This window comes from Cervus elaphus, chromosome 21 (assembly GCF_910594005.1).
Source record: "Cervus elaphus chromosome 21, mCerEla1.1, whole genome shotgun sequence".
NCBI lineage: Eukaryota > Metazoa > Chordata > Mammalia > Artiodactyla > Cervidae > Cervus > Cervus elaphus.
The window spans coordinates 81,692,237-81,713,659 of NC_057835.1; the positions used below are offsets into that span (position 1 = coordinate 81,692,237).

General features: G+C 41.3%; 1 protein-coding gene across 7 annotated transcripts in view; it reads left to right on the top strand.

Moving 5' to 3' along the window:
• COL14A1 (collagen type XIV alpha 1 chain) overlaps positions 1-21,423 on the top strand; it is a 224,599-nt gene that overhangs the window by 37,362 nt on the left and 165,814 nt on the right. For all 7 annotated transcript variants that reach the window (XM_043880417.1, XM_043880421.1, XM_043880423.1 and 4 more), the window contains exons 6-8: positions 15,239-15,394; positions 16,382-16,501; positions 18,366-18,530. In XM_043880417.1, the coding sequence (XP_043736352.1) occupies positions 15,239-15,394; positions 16,382-16,501; positions 18,366-18,530 (441 nt within the window). The remainder of the gene's footprint in view (positions 1-15,238; positions 15,395-16,381; positions 16,502-18,365; positions 18,531-21,423) is intronic.

The window sequence follows — 21,423 nt, forward strand, 5'->3', positions numbered from 1 at the left end:
ACACATGACTACTGGGAAAACCATAGCTTCAACTATAGGGACTTTTGTCAGCAAAGTAATGTCTCTGCTATGACATATATATACGACTCTCTTACGTGTGGTTCCTACTTCTCATAACCTCACATTTGGTCTCTTTCCCTAACTGAACCATGAGTGCTCCTAATTAAGACTAAATGAGTTAATATGTATAGTATTTTGAGCATAGTGCTAATAGTTATGTTCTATTAATGTTAGAATGCATAATTTCCATAAATTAATAGCATCAAAGACCCCCTCTTTTGTGTTAGTGATTTAACAGTAAATGCGTGGAAGAGATTTGCTGGCTACCCTCCAGTGCTGAACGTTGAGATAAGCAGTGGGCATTAACTGGTGATCATGGTAGGCAGGATTCTACCCTCATGAAGCACAGAGTCTGGCCTGGACTCTGTGTGTGCGTGTGTATCCCGTTCCTTCTCTCGGGGAGCAGCATACATGTAGTTACAGTTGACCGTAGCCAGAACACGCGGTTACTCTCAACATGTATTTTCACTTACTGGAATTGCTTACTTTCTATAATACGTTTATGGTTCTTGGCTTGTGGCTAAGAGATCAATTTGAAAGTTTACCGGTTTTTCCAGTAACTTTCATGGGCCTTAAATCCTCTAAACCCAGCACTTTGACTTTAGTTTGACCAGGTGGAACTGGTGGACATTTAATGTTGGTGATGCAGGAGTCAAACGATTAGCTAATGCAGAGGGGGGTGGGTGTGTTTCGTAGGTTAATGCTGGCTAGAGCTTGGCTTTTAAAGAGAAGGGGGAGGGGGTGAGTTCACTCATAAGCTGGACTTTGGGGCTTGGTCATGGGTTGGAATTCACACAGGAGGGTCTAGAAGGACGCCTGGCCCATAGAACATGCTCCGTTATGTTCCTCCTCCTCTGTCGTCATCATGTTCTCCTTCTTCATTCTCCTCCTTCTCTTCCTCATCATTCTTATATATTTATAATTGTTGCCTAGACAGTTGACAAGCGTACAGGAAACTCTAGGGTGAACTAGAACGTCTCTGCTCATAAGCACAAGGAGAAGTTTTGGAAAAGCTGGTATGAGTAGAGTGCTTGCAGAAGGAAGCACGTCATGTGCGAGGTGCACACGCTCAGTTCCAGTTCTAGAGATTCCCGCAGATAAAGCCATGCCCGAAAGAGTTTATATTCCGAAAGTCTGAAGCACTGGAGTTAAACCACGACTATGGGTCAGAGGACACAGATGTGGTGGACCCAGAATCCCACGGTTTTCAGTTATGAAGTGATTACAGAAACACTACAATCAACAGTGTTATTGAAGTCATAGAAATGGTCAAGAGAAAGATGAGAGACCGTGAAGACAAGAATAAGTGAGATTCGTAAAGGGACGAACAGAACGTGAAGCATTCTGAGGAGCACAGATGAAAAACTGGCCACTCCCAGAATCAGGCTGGTGAAACTAAAACACCAGTGTCAAAGATAGGCTTAAAAGGGGCTTCCTCAGTGGTCCAGGGGTTAAGAATCTGCCGTGTAATGCAGGGAGCGCAGGTTTGAGCCCTGCTCTGGGAAGGTTCCACGTGCCCCAGAGCAGCTAAGCCCGAGCGCTGCCACAGCTGAACTGGAGTGGACGATCAGAATTTTTTGTGCACACGGCAAAGAAAGATCCTGCAGGCCACAACTAAAACCCAATACAGCTACATAAATAAATAAATATTTATAAGATAAGGTTTAACAGACAAAAATAGGAAGAAGCTGAAATAGATTGTTGAAGCCATTTCTAACTGATGGAGATCTGGTTGTGGGTAGTTGTCTGTTCTTTGATTCTTTGGCATATTAAATAAAGCCACTGTTTTAAATAATTGGACTTCCCTGGTGGCTCAGCAGTAAAGAATCCGCTTTCAAGGCAGGGGACCCAAGTTCTACCCTTGGGTAAGGAAGATCCGTTGGAGGACGAAATGACTACCCACTCCTGCGTTCTTGGCTGGAGAATCCCATGGACAGAGGAGCCTGGGGGGCTGCAGTCCGTGGGGCTGCAGAGTCGACTGACCGGCTGACACTTTTATCTCAGACAACCTTCGGCAGAGAAACCCCTCTTAGCTCCAGTGTCCTTGTTAGAAAAATGATCATACTGGCTATAACGAGCATGCAGACTTGGGAAGACTAAATGCTATCAGCTTTATAATGTGCCTGGAACATAGCAGATGCTGGACAAAGGTCAGCTTTTGAACTACCTTGTCCATTTATTTTTTTCTAATGTCTTCTTTTCAAAGAGAAAATATTAGCACACAGAATGCATAACAGTGTCTGACATTGTCAATATGTATTTGTTGAATATTTGTATTTGGCTTGTTTCACAGTCAAGGAGAGAGGTTCACAGTCCCTTGGAGAAGATTAAGGAAGACTGTTTCATGAAAAGAATGTTTTTGTCATAAAAAAAGCAGAAAGCAGATTTCTTTTTTTTTTTTGCTTTGCTGTGAAGCATTATAATTCATGTTTTTAGGAACTCAAAAAAGCATGAAATAGAATCAGTCATTCAGAATATATTCATTGAATACCTGCAAAGTACACTATACCTGTGCATAAACTTGTAAGGTTTCCCTGAAGGCAAGGGGCTGAGAATCTCCTAGCAATAGCGCTCTTGTTTTCCCCGAGTTCCCTTACGCCCAACCACTCCTTTTTTTCAGATTTATTTTTAATTCAACCACTCTTGACATTTTTAAAGGATTTTTGATACTTTTTCTGTTGTCTTCCAGCGAATTTTATTGTTCTTAACTTGTGAATTGTCCAGTGATAAAATATATATTATATATCTATATGAGTGTGTATATATATATATATGCTGGGAAGACTCTTGAGAGTCCCTTGGACTGCAAGGAGATCCAAGCAGTCCATCCTGAAGTGAATCAATCCTGAATATTCATTGGAAGGACTGAAGCTGAAGCTCCAATACTTTGGCCACCTGATGCGAAGAGCTGACTCTTTGGAAAAGACCCTGATGCTGGGAAAGATTGAAGGTGGGAGGAGAAGGGGACGACAGAGGATGAGATGGCTGGATGGCATCACCGACAAAGAGTCGGACACGACTTAGCAACCGAACAACAACAGCAATATATTTTGTAGCTCTTCCTTAAATATACCAAGCTTTCAAATGTCCTCATTTATAAAAGAGCTTGTAGTACATCTTGTGTTAGATCAGATGTTTGACAGCTATAAGCACTGTTACAGACTTTGGCAGAGACTTATCCTGTAGCAGTGCTTGGGCTTGTCTGACTGATACCTTCCTTCTTGTCTGAGAATTTTCTATTAAATATCTCGTTTCTATACCTGCAGGGCTGATGGTGTCAAATAAAGCAGGTGTCTCAGCCTTAGACATTGCAAAATGTCAGGGTCTGTTTGTTATTGGTGAATTGGAATGACAGGGGTGAGTGAGTTATTGCATGTTCTCAGAAAATTGCCTTGAACAACTAAAATAAACATAAAGCCAAATCACGTGATATTATATACAGAGCTGAAAATGCATGTGAATGTAATACACCAGTTCCTGAATAGGTTCTGTGTTTGAATAGAAGTGATCAGACAAAATAGCCTCTCTTGGGTCAGCATTAACATTTGAAAGTCAGGAAATGACCAGGTCAGTCATCGTGCAAATAAAATTTGAGAACTGATTTTATCTAAAAGGACCATATATATTTTTGAAGAAAATAAAACCTGTTTTAGGTATCTTGCGGTAGGGAGCGTTTCTAGAGGTTAGATAGGAAGAAACGGCAGAGGGTGGAGAGGATAATAGTAAGTCAAAGGTCTCAGAGCCGAGAATGCTGTTGGGGAAAGAAGACTATTTGTGTTGGGATGAGGTGAGAAATCAGTATGGAGAGCTTTGAAGAGCCCGGTGAACAGTTCAGGCTTAATTTGGTAGATAGGGAAGGAAGGAAATTATCTTAAAATTTGGAGTTGGAGGGCGGCTTTGAGCTCCCTGGAGCTCTCCAGTTGAGGGGACAGGGAAGGCTCTCCAGCCGGGTGTTGAGGGTTGACCAGCACCCACCTCGCCGACAGAGCTCTCCCTGTTTCTGAAGCAGCGATCTGCAAAAGTCTCGACTATTAGCAAGTTCCTTCGTGGGCTTTGCTGGTGGCTCAGTGGTAAAGAATCTGCCTGTCAGTGCAGGAGACAGGGGTTCGATCCTTGGGCCAGGAAGACCCCACGTGCCCTGAGGAACTAGGCCGGTGCACGGCAGCTCCTGAGTCTGTCCTGGAGCGCCGAGCCTCAGCTCCTGAAGCCGGGCCCCTTGAGCCCTTGCTCGGCGATGAGAAGCCCCCGCGATGAGAAGCCTGCTCACCGCGGCTGGAGAACGGCCCGCACAGCAGGAAGACCCGACCGGCTAAAGATAAATAAAATTTTCAAAAAAGGAAAGTCCTTTCATGAGTTGAGATCTGTCGTCTTGTGGGCATTTAGGGCACTCCTGACCCCCTCTGTATGACAGCCCTTCGGATATTTGAAGACAGCCGTCACATCTTCTCCCAGCCCCTTCCAGTTTGTGAGCAGAGAAGTGTGATAATGTGGTGTTTACAGGATTGTCAGTAACTGTTAGGATGCAGAGGGTTGAGTGACAGCTGAAATGTTTGTTTGCTGTGGGTCAGGGATGGGGCTTCACACGCCTGAACATGTCATGGTGCGATTCTCCCTGGGCTGGACACAGGACAGGTGTGCATGACTGTGACCTCCAGCTGTCTCTAAAGGCCCAGCCTAGCCATCTGCCCCTCCCTCCTCCCATCCTTTCTTCCCTCCTTTCTCTCTTCCTTCCCTTCCTTCTCTCCCTCCCTCTTTCCCCATCCCTCCTCCCTGTTATTTCGTTCTTCCTTTCTTTCAAATACTTCTCTTCTGTCATAGGAGCTGAGTAGCACAATAGCTGAATCTCTCAGGCTTTGGAGTCAGTCCTAGATCTGAATTCCAGCTTTTCTATCTGCTCCGCATGTGATGAAAGGCAAGTTATTTAACCTTTCTAGTTACTTAACCTTTCTTTTCAATGGGGTGAAAAGAAACACTTGTCTTATAGGATTAATGTCAGACTTTAATGGAAAAGACATATGCAAATCACCTGGGGAAAGCAGTCACTAAATGGGAAGTCTTTTCATTATTGGAAAAAAAAGGAAGCAGTGAAAAGTATCTGCTGCAATCAGCCAGTCAATCAATAACTGTATGTGTTAGGGCTCTCCAGAGAGTCAGGGCCAGTAGGATGTATATAAACACAGAAAAAGATTTATCATGAGGAATTGGATCACATGATTGTTGAGTCTAAGGAGTCAAGGCTACGATTTTTCCAGTGGTCATGTATGGATGTGAGAGTTGGACTGTGAAGAAAGCTGAGCGCTGAAAAATTGATGATTTTGAACTGTGGTGTTGGAGAAGACTCTTGACAGTCCCTTGGACTGCAAGGAGATCCAACCAGTCCATCCTAGAGGAGATCAGTCCTGGGTATTCATTGGAAGGACTGATGCTGAAGCTGAAACTCCAGTACTTTGGGCACCTCATGCGAATAGCTGACTCATTGGAAAAGACCCTGATGCTGGGAGGGATTGGGGGCAGGAGGAGAAGGGGACAACAGAGGATGAGATGGCTGGATGGCATCACCGACACAATGGACATGAGTTTGAGTAAACTCTGGGAGTTGGTGATGGACAGGGAGGCCTGTGTGCTGCAATTCATGGGGTCACAAAGAGTTGGACACGACTGAGTGACTGAACTGAACTGAACTGAACTGGAAGGAGTCCTGAGATCTGCAGTCAGCAAGCTGGAGACCCAGGAAAACTGATGGTGTCAGTTCCCATCTGAGGCCTTGCAGACTCGAGACCCAGGAAAACTTAGTGCCAGTTTTGAGCCTCATGTTCCAATCAAAGCAGTCAGAAGAGGTTCCTTTCTGTTCTATTCAGCTCTTTAGTCAATTGCACAAGGACCAGCTACCTTTGGGAAGGCAATCTGCTTTACTCAGTCTGTGAATTGAAATGTTCATCTCATCCAGAAGCACCCTCCCTAACAAACTCAGGATAATATTTGATCCAATGTCTGGGCACCCCATGGACCAGTCAAGTTGACACATAAAATTAACCATCATACTTGTGTATTTATAGGAAATAAGAAGTTCTGCAAAGAGAAATAAAACAGAATAAGGGAAGAGGGTGATGGGGAGTGCTGTTTTAGATAGGTGAGTCATCTGTCACAGATGCTTTGAAAGGAATGTCTCCAGTAAGACTGGGCTAAATGAGCACTTAGCTCACTCTGATTAATGTTGACTCTGAATGTGATTGAAATGAACCCTCGTTCCCCTTCCAGTAGATGGACAATGTATAATGTTAATACAACAGGTAACTAGTGACCACTCAGGTTGCATTGTATGAGAACATCTGCTGTGGTGCTAGTAGCCTGGTATGATGGAAGAGGCAACCGAACATTTCCTAGACCCGGGGTCTAGTCCTGGCTTTGCCGTTGTAACCCCTGAGCTATCCACTTGTCTCTCTGAACTTCAGTTTCATTTTCTGAAAATTGAACACACTCATGGCTCCCCACTAGAATGTTGTGAGAATCAGAATATGCCGATGTACTGAAAACCTCTTTTTGAACCACTGAGCTCTTACTAAATGTAAAATGCTGCTCACTTCAGTCGCTCAGTCGTGTCCAACTCTTTGCGACCCCATGGACCGCAGCATGCCAGGCCTCCCTGTCCATCACCAACTCACGGAGCTCCCATTGAGTTGGTGATGCCATCCAACCATCTCATCCTCTGTCGTCCCCTTCTCCTTCTGCCCCCAATCCCTCCCAGCATCAGGGTCTTTTCCAGTGAGTCAGCTATTCGCATGTGGTGGCCAAAGTACTGGAGTTTCAGCTTCAGCATCAGTCCTTCCAGTGAACACCCAGGACTGATCTCCTTTAGGATGGACTGGCTGGATCTCCTTGCAGTCCAAGGGACTCTCAGGAGTCTTCTCTGACACCACAGTTCAAAAGCATGAATTCTTCTGTGCTCAGCTTTCTTTATAGTTCAACTGTCACATGCATACATGACCACTGGAAAAACCATAGCCTTGACCAGATGGACCTTTGTTGGCAAAGTAATGTCTCTTCTTTTTAATATGCTACCGAGGTTGGTCATAACTTTCCTTCCAAGGAGTAAGCGTCTTTTAATTTCATGGCTGCAATCACCATCTGCAGTGATTTTGGAGCCCCCCAAAATAAAATCTGCCACTGTTTCCACTGTTTCCCCATCTATTTGCCATGAAGTGATGGGACCAGATGCCATGATCTTAGTTTTCTGAATGTTGAGTTTTAAGCCAACTTTTTCACTCTCCTTTTTCACCTTCATCAGGAGGCTTTTTAGTTCTTTGCTTTCTGCCATGAGTTTCCCAAATTCACTGGCATATTGAGTGCAGCACTTTCACAGCATCATCTTTTAGGATTTGAAATAGCTCAACTGGAATTCCATCACCTCTACTAGCTTTGTTTGTGGTGATGCTTCCTAAGGCCCACTTGACTTTGCTTCCGGGATGTCTGGCTCTAGGTGAGTGATCATACCATCGTGAATATCTGGGTCATGAGGATTTTTATTGTACAGTTCTTCTGTGTATTCTTGCCACCTCTTCTTAATATCTTCTGCTTCTGTTAGGTCCATACCATTTCTGTCCTTTATTGTGCCCATCTTTGCATGAAATGTTCCCTTGGTATCTCTGATTTTCTTGAAGAGATCTCTAGTCTTTCCCATTCTATTGTTTTCCTCTATTTCTTTGCACTGATCACTGAGGAAGGCTTTCTTATCTCTCCTTGCTATTCTTTAGAACTCTGCATTCAGATGCTTATATCTTTCCTTTTCTCCTTTGCTTTTTGCTTCTCTTCTTTTCACAGCTCTTTGTAAGGCCTCCTCAGATAACCATCTTGCCTTTTTGCATTTCTTTTTCTTGGGGATGGTCTTGCTCCCTATCTCCTGTACAATGTCACGAACCTCCTTCCATAGTTCATCAGGCACTCTGTCTATCAGATCTAGTCCCTTAAATCTATTTCTTACTTCCACTGTATAATCATAAGGGATTTGATTTAGGTCATACCTGAATGGTCTAGTGGTTTTCCCCGGTTTTCAAGTTAAGTCTGAATTTGGCAATAAGGAGTTCATGATCTGAGCCACAGTCAGCTCCCAGTCTTGTTTTTGCTGACTGTGTAGAGCTTCTCCATCTTTGGCTGCAAAGAATATAATCAATCTGATTTCGGTATTGACCATCTGGTGATGTCCGTGTGTAGAGTCTTCTCTTATGTTGTTGGAAGAGGGTGTTTGCTATGACCAGTGCTTTCTCTTGGCAAAACTCTGTTAAAATGCTGTTAACTCTTAAAAAAAAAAAAAAAACCAAAAAACAAAACCTAACTTCAAGTCAGTCTTGAAAGCAGACTCTTGATTTGGAAACTTGAGTTCAACCTTACTGGAGATTTATGTGAATAATTACTCTGTGACCACAGTTTTTCTTCAGATGTCTTGGTTAATGAATGGCTTAGCAGGATATTTTGCTAGTGGCATCAAGAAAAGTGATTCAGAGGCACTAAATGAATCAGACCAGTCGTGGTGAAAATGATCATGAGATTTTCTGAGTGCATACTACAATAATGTGAAGAAAAATAGCTCCTGCTCCCCTTTCATTTAGCTTTACCTCTGGCATCGGAAAATATTAATATCAAGGAAGACAAGCAAACATGCTGCAATCGCCCTGACCCCTAAATAACCATAGTCTCGTTTCCAGTGTGGCAGTTGAGCAGAGCAAGAGGAAAGACCACATTTAATTGAGCCGTCATGGTCTATTTGTCTAGTGCTCTACTGTATGCATGAATTATGTGAAAAGAGAAATTCTTTTTAACGAGACAATTCAGTGTGGTTTACATTTATTAATGTACTATGTGCCAAGATGTCAGCCAGACAAAGGGCATAAAAATATAAGGCACAAATCCCTCACTTCTCAAAGAGTTCAGTGTAGTCAGAGAGATAGAAATGGAAACAAATTGTAGTAGCCCGGTGTTCTAAGTACAGTAAACCACGTGTGCTAATGCAGATGCAGTCAAGAGGAGCAGGTAACGAATCCCGTCTGAGGACTGCTGGAAGAGCTTCTTGGAGTGGATGGAGTGTAACCTGGTTTTTGAAGGATGAATAGGGTACCCGGCAGAAGAAAGCTGCTTCTGTTAATTCTCCCCTTTCAATTTTAATTAAAGAGTTGGTGAATACCCTTCTCTGTAAAAACATTGTAAATATTTCTATATTAGCCGTAACTGGATCTTTAATTTTATGTCATTAGAGCAAAAGGAACACTCTAAAAAGAAATGTTTGAATTTGGTAATTTCATACCATTCTAACTAAAGTAACACTTCCACCCCCAAATTCCACTACTCTATATCATTCTGCTTATTTCTATAAAGCTCTTTTAAAAATATGAAATTATTTTGTTGTGTTAGTCTGTTTCCTCTCACCAAGAATTTAAGCTGCTGGAAGGTAGGAGTTTAATTGTATTCCTGGTTGCTCAGAATAGGGTTTGGGATATAGTAAATATTAAATAAATACATTTTTAATAAATAAATGTATTTCATACAGGAAATTGGTTATTATGAAATTAATATACATAGGTTTTGTGTAGACTGATTTAATACTCATTCAAACTCCCTGAATTAACTTGTATTCTCAACATGAAATTTTCTCGCGATGTCAGTAACACAGTAAAATTGGTGTAAAATTATTGTAAAAGGGACACTTTTTATGTGGACTGCTTAAGTGCTAAGTACATTCGTTTGGGAGAGAAGAAAGTTCTGGAGAGTGACGCTTGCCAGTGGCACGTGCTAGCCGTGGACACAGCCGAGGCGAGTGGTACGGGGACGCAGACGCATCTTAGAGACTGTCCCGGGCTTTCTAAGCTGATGCGGCAGGTACATCACTGAAGCCGGTGTGCTGGTGGTGGTTTGGTAGCCAAGTTGTCTTCAACTCTTGTGACTCCACAGACCACAGCCCGCCAGGCTCCTCTGTCCCTGGGATTCTCCAGGCAAGGATGTTGGAGGGGGTTGCCATTTCCTCCTCAATCCCTGGACCTTCCCAATCCAGGGACTGAACCCGGGTCTCCTGTATTGCAGGCAGATTGTTTACCGTCTGAGCCACCGGGATTCATGTATTACCTGGGTTCAGATCACAGCTTGGCCTCTGCCCTGGGTGGCACTCTGGGCAAGTCACACAGCCCATGCATCTCATGCTTTCCAGCTGCCAATGGGACAGATACTAATGACGCATGTCTTATAGAGCTCTTGTGGGGACTGAGCAGGTGAGCGTCGAGGGCCTACGATGGACATGACTTCCAGATACAGAATTGTTAGCTTCTTCTGGCCTCATCAGGCACCTCCAGCAGGGGTTGAACATAATGGGCATTATTTCTTCTGAGTCAAATGGTGACATTCAAGGTATTGTTTTTATTTGTGAGGTAGCTCTTGTAGCTCAGTCGGTAAAGAGCCTACCTGCAATGCAGGAGACCGAGGTCCAATCCCTGGGTTGGGAAGATCCCCTGGAGAAGGGATAGGCTACCCACTCCAGTGTTCTTGCCTGGAGGATCCCATGGACAGGGGACCTGACGGCTACAGTCCTTGGGGTCACAAGTCAGACACGACTTAGTGACTGAACCACCAAGCGCCGCTACCAGCCCATATCTTGGGTGCTTTCCTTTGACTGTGATCAGCAGTCTACCTTTTTTTTGTACTGTCTGTATTTTCAGAATTGCATTTTAGATAAAATTCACATTAGGCCAAGAACTGAATTAAAATACGGTTCAAGTTCATTTCTTCTGCTCCTTTGCTTTAATTTTGAATACAATATTGAAGGTAAGAAGAATTTATTTTTATTTAAAATAATAAATTGAACTAATTTCAGTTTGGGGCTGTCATGAATCAAACTGCCGTGAACATTCGTGTACATTTTTTTGTGTGTACGGTAGTTTTCACTGCTCTGGAATAAGTATCCTTGAGTGTAATTGCTGGGTTGCATGGTAATTTTACGTTCGTGTTTCTTTACTCATGGCTGCTCTGGGTCGCTGCTGCTCCGCGTGGCTTTCTCTCGCTGCAGGGAGCGGGGGCTCCTCTTGTGGTTCGCAGGCCTCCCCCTGTAGGGGCTCCACTGGTTGCCAAGCACAGACCTCGGGCCGCTGGCTGCCGTAGCTCTGGGCACGACCTTAGTTGCCCTACAGTGTGTGGAATCTTCCCTGACCAGGAGTCGAACCCGCGTCTCCTGTAACGGCAGGCATCCTCTTACCCACGGGACCACCAGGAAATTTCTATGTATACGTTTTAAAAAAACTGCCAAACTGTTTTCAGAGTGGTTATACCATTTTATAGTCCCATGAGCAATGTGTGAGTGGTACCGTTTCTCTACCTACTTGCCAGCATTTGTTGTTATCACTGTGTTTTATTTTAGCCATTTGGATAGGTGTGTATAGTGAAATTTCATTGTGATTTTAATTTGTATTTACCTGATAGTTAATGATGTCGAACATCTTTTCATGTGCTTATTTGCCATCTGAACAAGGTATACAAACGGCATATCTTTGATGAAATATTTGTTCAGGTTTTACCCATTTGCTAATCGGATTGTTTGGTTTTATTTACTAGTGAGTTTTGAGGTTTCTTTATATAGTCTAGATACTAATCTTTTGCTGAGTGTGTGGTTTACAAATATTTCTCCTAGCCTATAGCTTGTCTGTTCATCTTCACATGAGCTTTCACACAGCAAAAGTATTTTATATTGATGGAGTTCAGTTGATCAAATTTTCTTTTTATGTGTTTGTACTTTTGGTATTAATGCTAAGAACTCTTCCTTGAGCCATACATTCCAACGACTTTGTCCTAATTTTTTACTAAAAACTTTATGATTTCACTTTTTTACCTGTAAATTGATGATCTGCTTTGAATTAATTTTGGTATAAAGTATAGAGTTTAGGTCAAGTTTTCTTTTTCTTTCTTTTGCATGCATGTTAATTGTTCCAACACCATCTGTTGAAGTACTTTTGAACGTTGGTATAAAATCACTATATGATTTTTAAATCACATTTAGACTTAAAATCATATTGTTCAGCACATTTGTATGGGTCTGTTTTTGGCTTTTCTCTTTTTCACTTAGGTATGTGTCTATCTATCTGAAATACTCACTACTTAAATATAGTAAGCAGTCTTAATGTCTGGTAAAATGATTCTTTCCACATAATTCTTCAGCAAGATTGTTTTAGCTATTCTAGGGTCTGTGCCTTCTTATGTAAATTTTAGAATAAGCTTGTCTATGTCTTAAAGAAACTTTTCGGGAATTTTGATAGGAATTGCATTAAACCTATCGATCAGTTTAGGGTAGTTGATATCTCTACTATGCTCAGCCTTCCTGTCCATGAATATGGTAGACCTCTCCGTTGATTTGCATCTTCTTTGACTTCTTTTATCAATAGTGTAATTTTCACACACAGGTCTTGCACATGTTGTAAGTATATACCTAAATATTTCATTATCTTTGGAGTAATTATAAATAATATTAAATTTATTATTTTTGCATTTGAGTGAACACAAATTGTACCTCATTGTGATCTTGATTTTTTTTTATTACCATGATCACCAATGTAGTTAAACATTCTCTTTTTTCACTTATTAACCTTACATATATATCTCCCATTCTCTTGAGTATCTGTTCATTTTTTATGTATTCTTCATGTGGATTCTTTCCAGTTTTTTATATTGCACATGTCTTTTCCCAGTTGTAGCTTATCTTTTTATTTTATTTAAGATTTTTTTTGATGAACAGCTTAAACATTTTAATATCATTAGATATGTCAATCTTCTAATTTCTATTCAATTAATTTTATATCTTATTTTGGAGATATCTAGAATTTTTGTCTCCAAGTCAAAATAACTTGAATGAGCTAAATTAACAGAGCATTTTTATTGGAAACAATTTTAAAGTGGAAAATACCAGTATTAATATTCCTCTTCCAAATAAGCAGAGAAACTGTTCCCTAAGACGCTATCTATAATGTACCCAAACAGTTACATTTTTTTTATTTAAAAAGGAAAATAATATCTCCAATAATTTTGGAATAAAAAGAAAACTACTTTTCATTTCAGGAAAGTTTCCCCGTAAAAAGTGAGGGACATAGATTCTTCAAGCTTCTCAAGACTTTAATTTTCTCTGTTTATTTCCAAAACACAAACTAATTTGTATCTCATGACTTCTTACATTGTTCTGTTTTAGAATATTTCTGTGTGGTACAGAGGACTGACTCTTAAGTTAGTAGTGATTTTGAATTTGACTATTAAAGAAGGGAGATTTGGTGCCCCAAACTGTAATATATAAACTTTGGGTTGAGCTGCATTGTTTAGCTTACATAATCAGCATCTGAGTATTTCCTTGGCAAATGCAATTTTTCCCCATCGTGTAAAAGGATCTAGGTACTCTACGAAAATGGGAAAAAAAAAACAAAAAACCCACAAGATCCTTTTACTACATGTGGCCTGTAGATACAGAGCTATATATGAAATTGCCTACCCTAACCATAATAGGTCAACTGTTTGCCCTCCAGGAAAAAAACATATTCAATTTATTTATGAAGACTTCTTTATTTTTTTAATTACATATATTTCAATTTTTGTCTTATTGTCATTTTAATGTTTCAAAATGTTGACATGGACATACACACACATACACATTTACACAAAATATTCGTGATCTCCAGTCCTAATGTGAAAATTCAGCAAAATAAGAGACATTACTTTGCCAACAAAGGTCTGTCTAGTCAAAGCTATGGTTTTTCCAGTAGTCATTATGGATGTGAGAGTTGTACTGTAAAGAAAGCTGAGCGCCGAACAATTGATGCTTTTGAACTGTGGTGTTGGAGAAGACTCTTGAGAGTCCCTTGGACAGCAAGGCGATCCAACCAGTCCATCCTAAAGGAAATCAGTCCCGAATATTCATTGGAAGGGCTGATGCTGAATCTGAAACTCCAATACTTTGGCTACCTCATGCGAAGAGCTGACTCATTGAAAAAGACCCTGATGCTGGGAAAGATTGAGGGTGGAAGAGAAGGGAAGACAGAGGATGAGATGGTTGGATGGCATCACCGACTCAATGGACACAAGTTTGGGTAAACTCCGGGAGCTGGTGATGGACAGGGAGGCCTGGTGTGCTGCGGTTCATGGGGTCACAAAGAGTCAGACACGACTGAGCGACTGAACTGAACTGAGGCCATTCCTTGGGAAACACAAACTACAGTACAAAGCAAAGCTTCTAAAGATACTGACAGCATTGTGACATTTTTAAGGATTCTTAAACACATTAAGAATATTCTGGTATTTTCACTCTGTAAGAGGTGGTTTTCACCTCATCCAGCACGGACTTACCTTGTATCAGACAACCGCCTTCTTTGTTGCAAAGACTTCTGTTTGCCCTTTGCATCTTGCCCGCAATCTCTGTGGGCTTAGACTCACCCTGAGGGCAAAGCTCAGGGTGCTGCCAGTCCAGCCACTGGGCATCCTTTTCTCCATCCTTATTCAGAAGCTTGATTTAAGTAAATGAATTACTGAAATGACTTCTAGGGATAAAATCTTACAGTCACACGGACACAATATGTGAAAGGATTTGAATTGGGGGAAATTCTTGGGCTCTTTTCCAACTTTCTTCTTCCCCAAACCCTTCCTATTTTAGCACAAGTCTGCGTGTCTTTCTGAGATTAAATGGCCCTGACTTTTTCTTGAATCCAGGAAGCCAGTGTTTTCTTCTCTAATCGCTTCCTCTCGCTCAGACTTATCAGAGCAGGAGAGTCGCGCTCTGCTTCCTGGCCGCCTTCCCATCCCCGCTGACCCTCCTGCATGGGTGTTGCTGAGATCTTTCCTGGAAAGAATCTGCACACTAAAACCCAAAGCTGGATGCTTTTGCACAGACACTGCTTTTTCAAATATGCAGAAGGCTCGAGTTGCCAGCGTGTTGTGAACCTGCCAGTGTTTGCTAACTATTTCCAGAACACTGGCTTGGTTGCCAGGTATTACCATGTTTTTTTTCCTCCCCTGGTGAAAATGCATTTAAAAGAAGGGTCATAAAAATGTGGTTGCTTTAATAGGAACTTTATTGTATTGTTAGCACCAAGTTACCTGAAAGACATTAAAATAGATTCATTCTTTTAAAAGTTCCAACAGTAACATAGGTGCTTTTTTGGTCTATGCTTTGCAGAAGTGAAATTTTTCTGTCAAACACCGGCTATTGCGGATATTGTAATCCTGGTTGATGGCTCATGGAGTATTGGAAGATTCAACTTCAGACTGGTTCGATCTTTTTTGGAAAACCTGGTTACAGCATTCGACGTGGGCTCCGAGAAAACACGAATTGGTGCATCTTTTTTTAAAATTAACAGCATCGGCTCCTAGTGGGAAACCACTGGGAAGCTTCTTAAGAAATTTCAAAGATTCTCTACCAAATGTTTTTCAGAATTTTAGGTTTAACTATAGGAATGTTCCCAAAAGGGCAAGTTTGCATCAATAAGTATTTATTTCTACTAATTTTTGCTGTCACAATGTCACTCAATTAATTAGACCATATTTCAATTTTTCTGGAAAGCCAAAATCTTCTCTAATAATAATTATTATTTTATTATTAGTAATAATAATTTTAAATAATAATTTAAAAGTTACTATTGGTTTAAGAATGTATCAGGTAAAAGTTTTCTTTTTATTTAAAAAGCAATTGAATCCAGTGAAATGTTTAATCAACAATTGGAAAAAGTTTTATTGTGTGAGATAATTTTTGCCAAATTCTTGCTGTGATAAAAAACAACAAAAAAGTTGTAAATCTTTGAGAAATATACCCATTTTATTATGTAAAGTTTCCTAGTTTCACTTCTCTAAATAGCCCTTAAGGAAACTCTTTTCTTTGGGAATAAAAACAAAATACAAACACTATAGTGTATACAGAAGTCAAAATATAATGTCACACATGAAGCTTGTATGAGGTTGTATAAGCTGGTATCACTATTACCTCAATAAAAAAAATTAAATAAATCTAGACCTTTTATGTACAAACATGATCAGACTTTTAAAAAATGCTAAGTACCTGATTGGGTGCCTACTTCTAGATGTCTGGAAAATATATACATTCCACCAGCCTCCAGATACGTTGAAAATTCTTTAAATTGACATCAGGAACTCACTTCGAAATTTCTCAGGGAGGCAGAGAAAAAAATGTTGCAAAACTTAGCCACTCCTGCCCCCCACCCCCCCAAAAAAATTAGGCCCTGCATCATTTTAGTCTCTTGAATGGTCCATTGGACCTTCGAGTAACCCATCATTCCTGGGTGGGCTTTCTCATCTCTCTTTCCAGGTCTGGCTCAGTATAGCGGTGACCCCAGAATAGAATGGCACTTGAATGCCTTTAACACAAAAGAGGAGGTGATCGAAGCTGTCCGAAACCTACCGTACAAGGGAGGAAATACACTGACAGGTATGTTTTTATCCAGTCCACATTTTTGGCAGCATGTCTTGCCAAAGAACAGTTTTATTACTTCGTCACTGTGTGTGTCTTAGCATAGTATTTTTAAAGCAAGCTAGCATTTAAAGGTTTTAGATGGCTCTTTTCTCAAACTGACATTAGAAGTTAAATGCAGACACCTCATCCCTTTTGCTCTACAAATGTAATGTCCCAGGAAGGGCTTGGTTGAGCTGGAAGAGTACCCAGCAGTCCTTGATGCTGACAGCCTTAGTAGCTGTCTTAACCTTTTTCAATTAATTTTCCTTTCTTTTTTCACCCGTTTTCTCCTCCAGTCACCCTGTCAATTAAATAAGAACAAATTTCTACCTAAATTTTCAAGGAAGATAATTTCTTTGCCCTTACTCTGCAATCAGTAGTTATTATGAAAATATTTATGGAGCTTTGGCTCACCAGCTTTTTTGATAAATGAGTATAGTCAGCCCTTAGTATCTGTAGCTTTGACCAACCAGGGATCAGAAATGTGTGGGTAAAAAATTCCAGAAAGTTCCTAAAAGCAAACCTTGAATTTGTCACATGCTGGTAACTATTTACGTAGCATTTATATTGTAACAGTTACTATAAGTAATCTAGAGATGGCTCAGAATGAATGAGAGGATGCACGTAGGTTATATGCAGATACTACATCATTTTACATAAGGGACCTGGGCATCTGTGGGTTTGGGTGTCGTGGGGGTCCTAGAACCAACCCCTCTGTGGATACCAAGGAACGACTATAATGTAAGAGCCTTTATATTGCAATTATCCATGGCCCAACCCCAAGGGCTTGCCTCGTGGCTCAGCTGGTAAAGAATCCACCTGCAGTGCCAGAGACCTGGGTTCGATCCCTGGGTTGGGAAGATCCCCTGGAGGAGGGAAAGGCTACCCACTCCAATATTCTGGCCTGGAGAATTCCATGGCCTGTACAGTCTATGGGGTCACAAAGAGTCAGACTCAACTGAGCGACTTTCACTTTCAACTCCAAGGCGTCATCACAGGTTTTAACCCTTACATGCTATTTCCTTCTATAGACCCACAATGTGGATGCTCAGTTTAAACAGTAGAGATGCTGTCATTGAATTTTAAATAAACCACTGAAATCCTGATCATTACTTTGCCAGTTTGAGGCTTAGTCTAACAAGTTTTTTGTTAATACAACAAAAATGTATTAAGCACAAATTGCATAACATTATTCAGCATTTCTTATTTTTGAGGGGTGTAGAATGTCACACTCAAAAGTCAGGAGTTCAATTACCATTTTAGATCTCCCCTTCTTCCCCTATAAGGCAGAGAATCTGTGGTTTCTTTAGATCACCATGATCAAAATGGAAAGTGTAGCCATAATATTTGGGACAGTTGCTTCTGTGAGGGTATTCTTGCTTCGTTGTAAATTATAGAGGTTTAGATTTTTTTTTTTAATTTAATTTTTATTGATTTGGTTTTTTGGCTGTCATGTGGCATGTAGGGTCTTAGTTCCCCAACCAGGGATCAAACTCATACCCCCTGCATTGGAAGTCTTAACCAGAAGACCACCAAGGAAGTCCTAAGGTGTAGATTTCTTGTATGCAAATCTGTCAACATTCATTGTATAGGAATCCGATGTTCTTTATAAATGCTAGTTTCTGAAATGATGCAGTATTCAGAATTTTTATTACCTCTGTTTTGGTGATTTTAGTGTTTCATCAGATTCGTCAAAGAATAGTTCATTGTGAAAATGAAGATGAAAGTTCACATCTAATAAAAACTCTTCTTTCTCATCTAGTGGCTACGTTTTGGAGAATTGAAAGGCTTTTTATTTGAAATGGTTGGCTTGTCTTTATTTTTTCTTCTTTTCTCCTAGGTCTTGCTTTGAATTACATTTTTGAAAACAGTTTTAAACCGGAAGCAGGAGCAAGGACTGGAGTGTCCAAAATTGGCATTTTAATCACAGACGGAAAGTCCCAAGATGATATTATTCCACCATCCAGAAACCTGCGTGAATCTGGTGTAGAGCTCTTTGCCATAGGTACGTGTTAACTGTGGTCCTGTTTCAAAAACGGACATGGACACACAACCACTTAAAACTATATATAATGCAGATGCACTTCAGAGAGAGCCACCAGACCTGAGCACCTTCAAGTCTTTTTATAAAAACTGTAATGGTGTTTAGTTGATTTACAGGCTGTGGTAGTTTCTTGTGTGCAGTGAAGTGAACCAGTTATACACGTATCTCTGTCCACTGTTGTTTAGATTCTTCCCCATGTAGGCTATCACGGAGTATTGAGCGGAGTCCCCTGTGCCCAGGAGGGCCTTGTTAGCTGTCTTTTGTGCACATATGTGTCTATGACTCTCCCACTTCATCCCGTCTCTCTCTCCACCCCGTTGGCTCTACTCACATCCAGTCATGTGATCTGAGTCTGACGTCCTCACATTAAAAATGGAAGTGGTGGAACTGAAGGATCTTACCGTGTGAGAATCTCTAGGTTGAGACACCACACATGAATTGTTGTGAAAAGCATAAAGTGCAAAGGTTAGGTCCATAATTGTTACCCTTTAACTAGTTAAGACTGTTCTCTTTCAAATCACTTAATAGCTATCTCTTCTCTGATAGTGTAGAGAGAAAGCAATCAAGGCATTGAGTCTTGTAGCTAAGAAAGCACAGAGTCGAAGATGTGCAGTATTATTTCTTTGAAAATAACCCTTTGTAAGTATAGGTGTGTGGGGAGAATACAGATGGCATACACGCAGAGTAACTGCGTGATATTTAGTTGCTGCAGCTTTGCTCTTGATTAAATTGTTTACGTTGTCTTTGGTGATAGGAAGGCCTTCTATTTAGTAGAGACTGGAAAAAAAAATAGAAACAATTCCTCTGACTCCTTTCTAGATTTGTCACTCAAAGTGTGGTCCATAGAATGTTTCATTGGAGGAGTATTTGCTTATTTGCTGGATGGCAGGCATTGTGGTGGGTGATGGAGCATACAGATGAACAAGATAAATCCTTCCAAAACAAATGCCTTCCAAGTCATGATGACCATTTCCTCACTTTTCCATGCCCTGTGCAACAGTGAAACTGTTTTGTTTGGAAAGGTGAGAGAGAGGGGGATTTGGGGCTTATCATCTCTAGAATATTCTTAAACGAATCCAGACTTGGTTTTAACTGAATGCCATGAAAAGAATTATTTACATTAAGCTCATTGCTTCAGCATGCGTGGCGTTATTTTGTTATTGTAGACGCAGATCCAACAGTGCCTTTTAGAAGCTATTGTAGAAGTCCTTCAGTCCAGGAACGTCAGGGAGATTTGATTTAATGTTTATTTTTAATTTTGCTGTACTTTTGTTCAACAACAACAATCCCTATGGAAGACTTACACTAATAGGGGATTAATTTATGTGTTTACTCTCCATTCTGTGGTCTCGTTAATAATGAATGGATGGGTTAAAGTGAACGCATTCAGTTGTGATTTGGACTTTTTCTCTCTTTTTCTCTGGGAATTACCTGGAAATCAGTAGTGTTCATTTTCTTACAACCTCCCAAAGCAAATAGTTCAGAAACAATTGACGCTTTGTTGCTCAGTCTGTTGAAGCTGTCAGATAAATTAAGTGGCACACAGCCAGGCACCTAAGAAGTAATTACTGTTGCCTCAGGTAATCTCTCTTCCTTGCTTCCCTCTTACCTCTTTTTAACATCCGTAGATAATTGCAGTGACAAGGATTTTTAAAGAAATGTTCCTTCTCCTGGAGAAGAGAAATCTACATTTACACTTATGAAACCCAACCTTGTGTCTTTTTCATTAAAAAAAAATTTTTTTTTACATTTAAAATTTTTTATCAATTGACTATTTTATTTACTTATTTTAAATTCTGGGCAAACTTCGTGGAATATGGGCTCTTATTTCCCCGTCCAGGGATCGAACTGACATCCCTGGCACTGCAAGGCTAGAGGACTGCAGGGGAAGTCTCCCCCTTTTCTAATTTCAACAGTGATATATGTCATCTTCTGAGGTGCAGCTTGAGATGATCATTAAGGGCATATGACTTAGGATCTAGATTGCCTGAGTGGAACCCTTGCTGTATATTTACTGGCTGTGTTTCCTTAAGCAAGTGAATTAACCTTTTGTCAGCTTACTTATCTGTGAAATGGGAGAAACAGTGACGTCCAACTCACAGGACTGACCGTGAGGATTAAATGTGTTACTCTACGGAAAACACTGCCTTGCCTGGGGCGTGGGAAGCACACTTTAATGTTAGCATCCACAGCTGTGATAGACCGAAAGTTCCATGAAGGAAAAGGATTTTCTGTCTCAGTTTAAGTAAGCGAATGTTTATAGAAATTTAAGCCTGAGGTTCTGATAGTGTAGAGTACTGGTTTAATTCCTATTGCTTCTGCAACATTTATGAAAGACAGAAGTCAGTTTCATCAATACATCCTCCAAACCCGGGCCTCCTGCATTGCAGGCAGATTCGTTACCGTCTGAGCCACCAGGGAAGCTCAAGATGGACTGAAGAAAGTTCAGATTTAGTCATCTGGGGACTTCCCTGGGGGCGCAGTGGATAAGAATCCACCTGCCGTGCGGGGGACACGGGTTTGATCCCCGGTCACGGACGATTCCGCACGCCCCAGAGCACTGAGCCCGCGCTGCAAACCCTGGAGCCCTCGGCCTAGAGCCTGGGCACCAGGTGCAGCCCCCCCTGGGGAAGCCCGTGTACCGCTCGGGCCTGGGCTCCGCTCTCCCCCCTGGGGAAGCCCGTGTACCGCTCGGGCCTGGGCTCCCCTCTCCCCCAGGGGAAGCCCGTGTACCCCTCGGGCCTGGGCTCCGCTCTCCCCCCAGGGGAAGGCCGTGTACCCCTCGGGCCTGGGCTCCGCTCTCCCCCCACGCAGGGGAAGCCCGTGTACCGCTCGGGCCTGGGCTCCGCTCTCC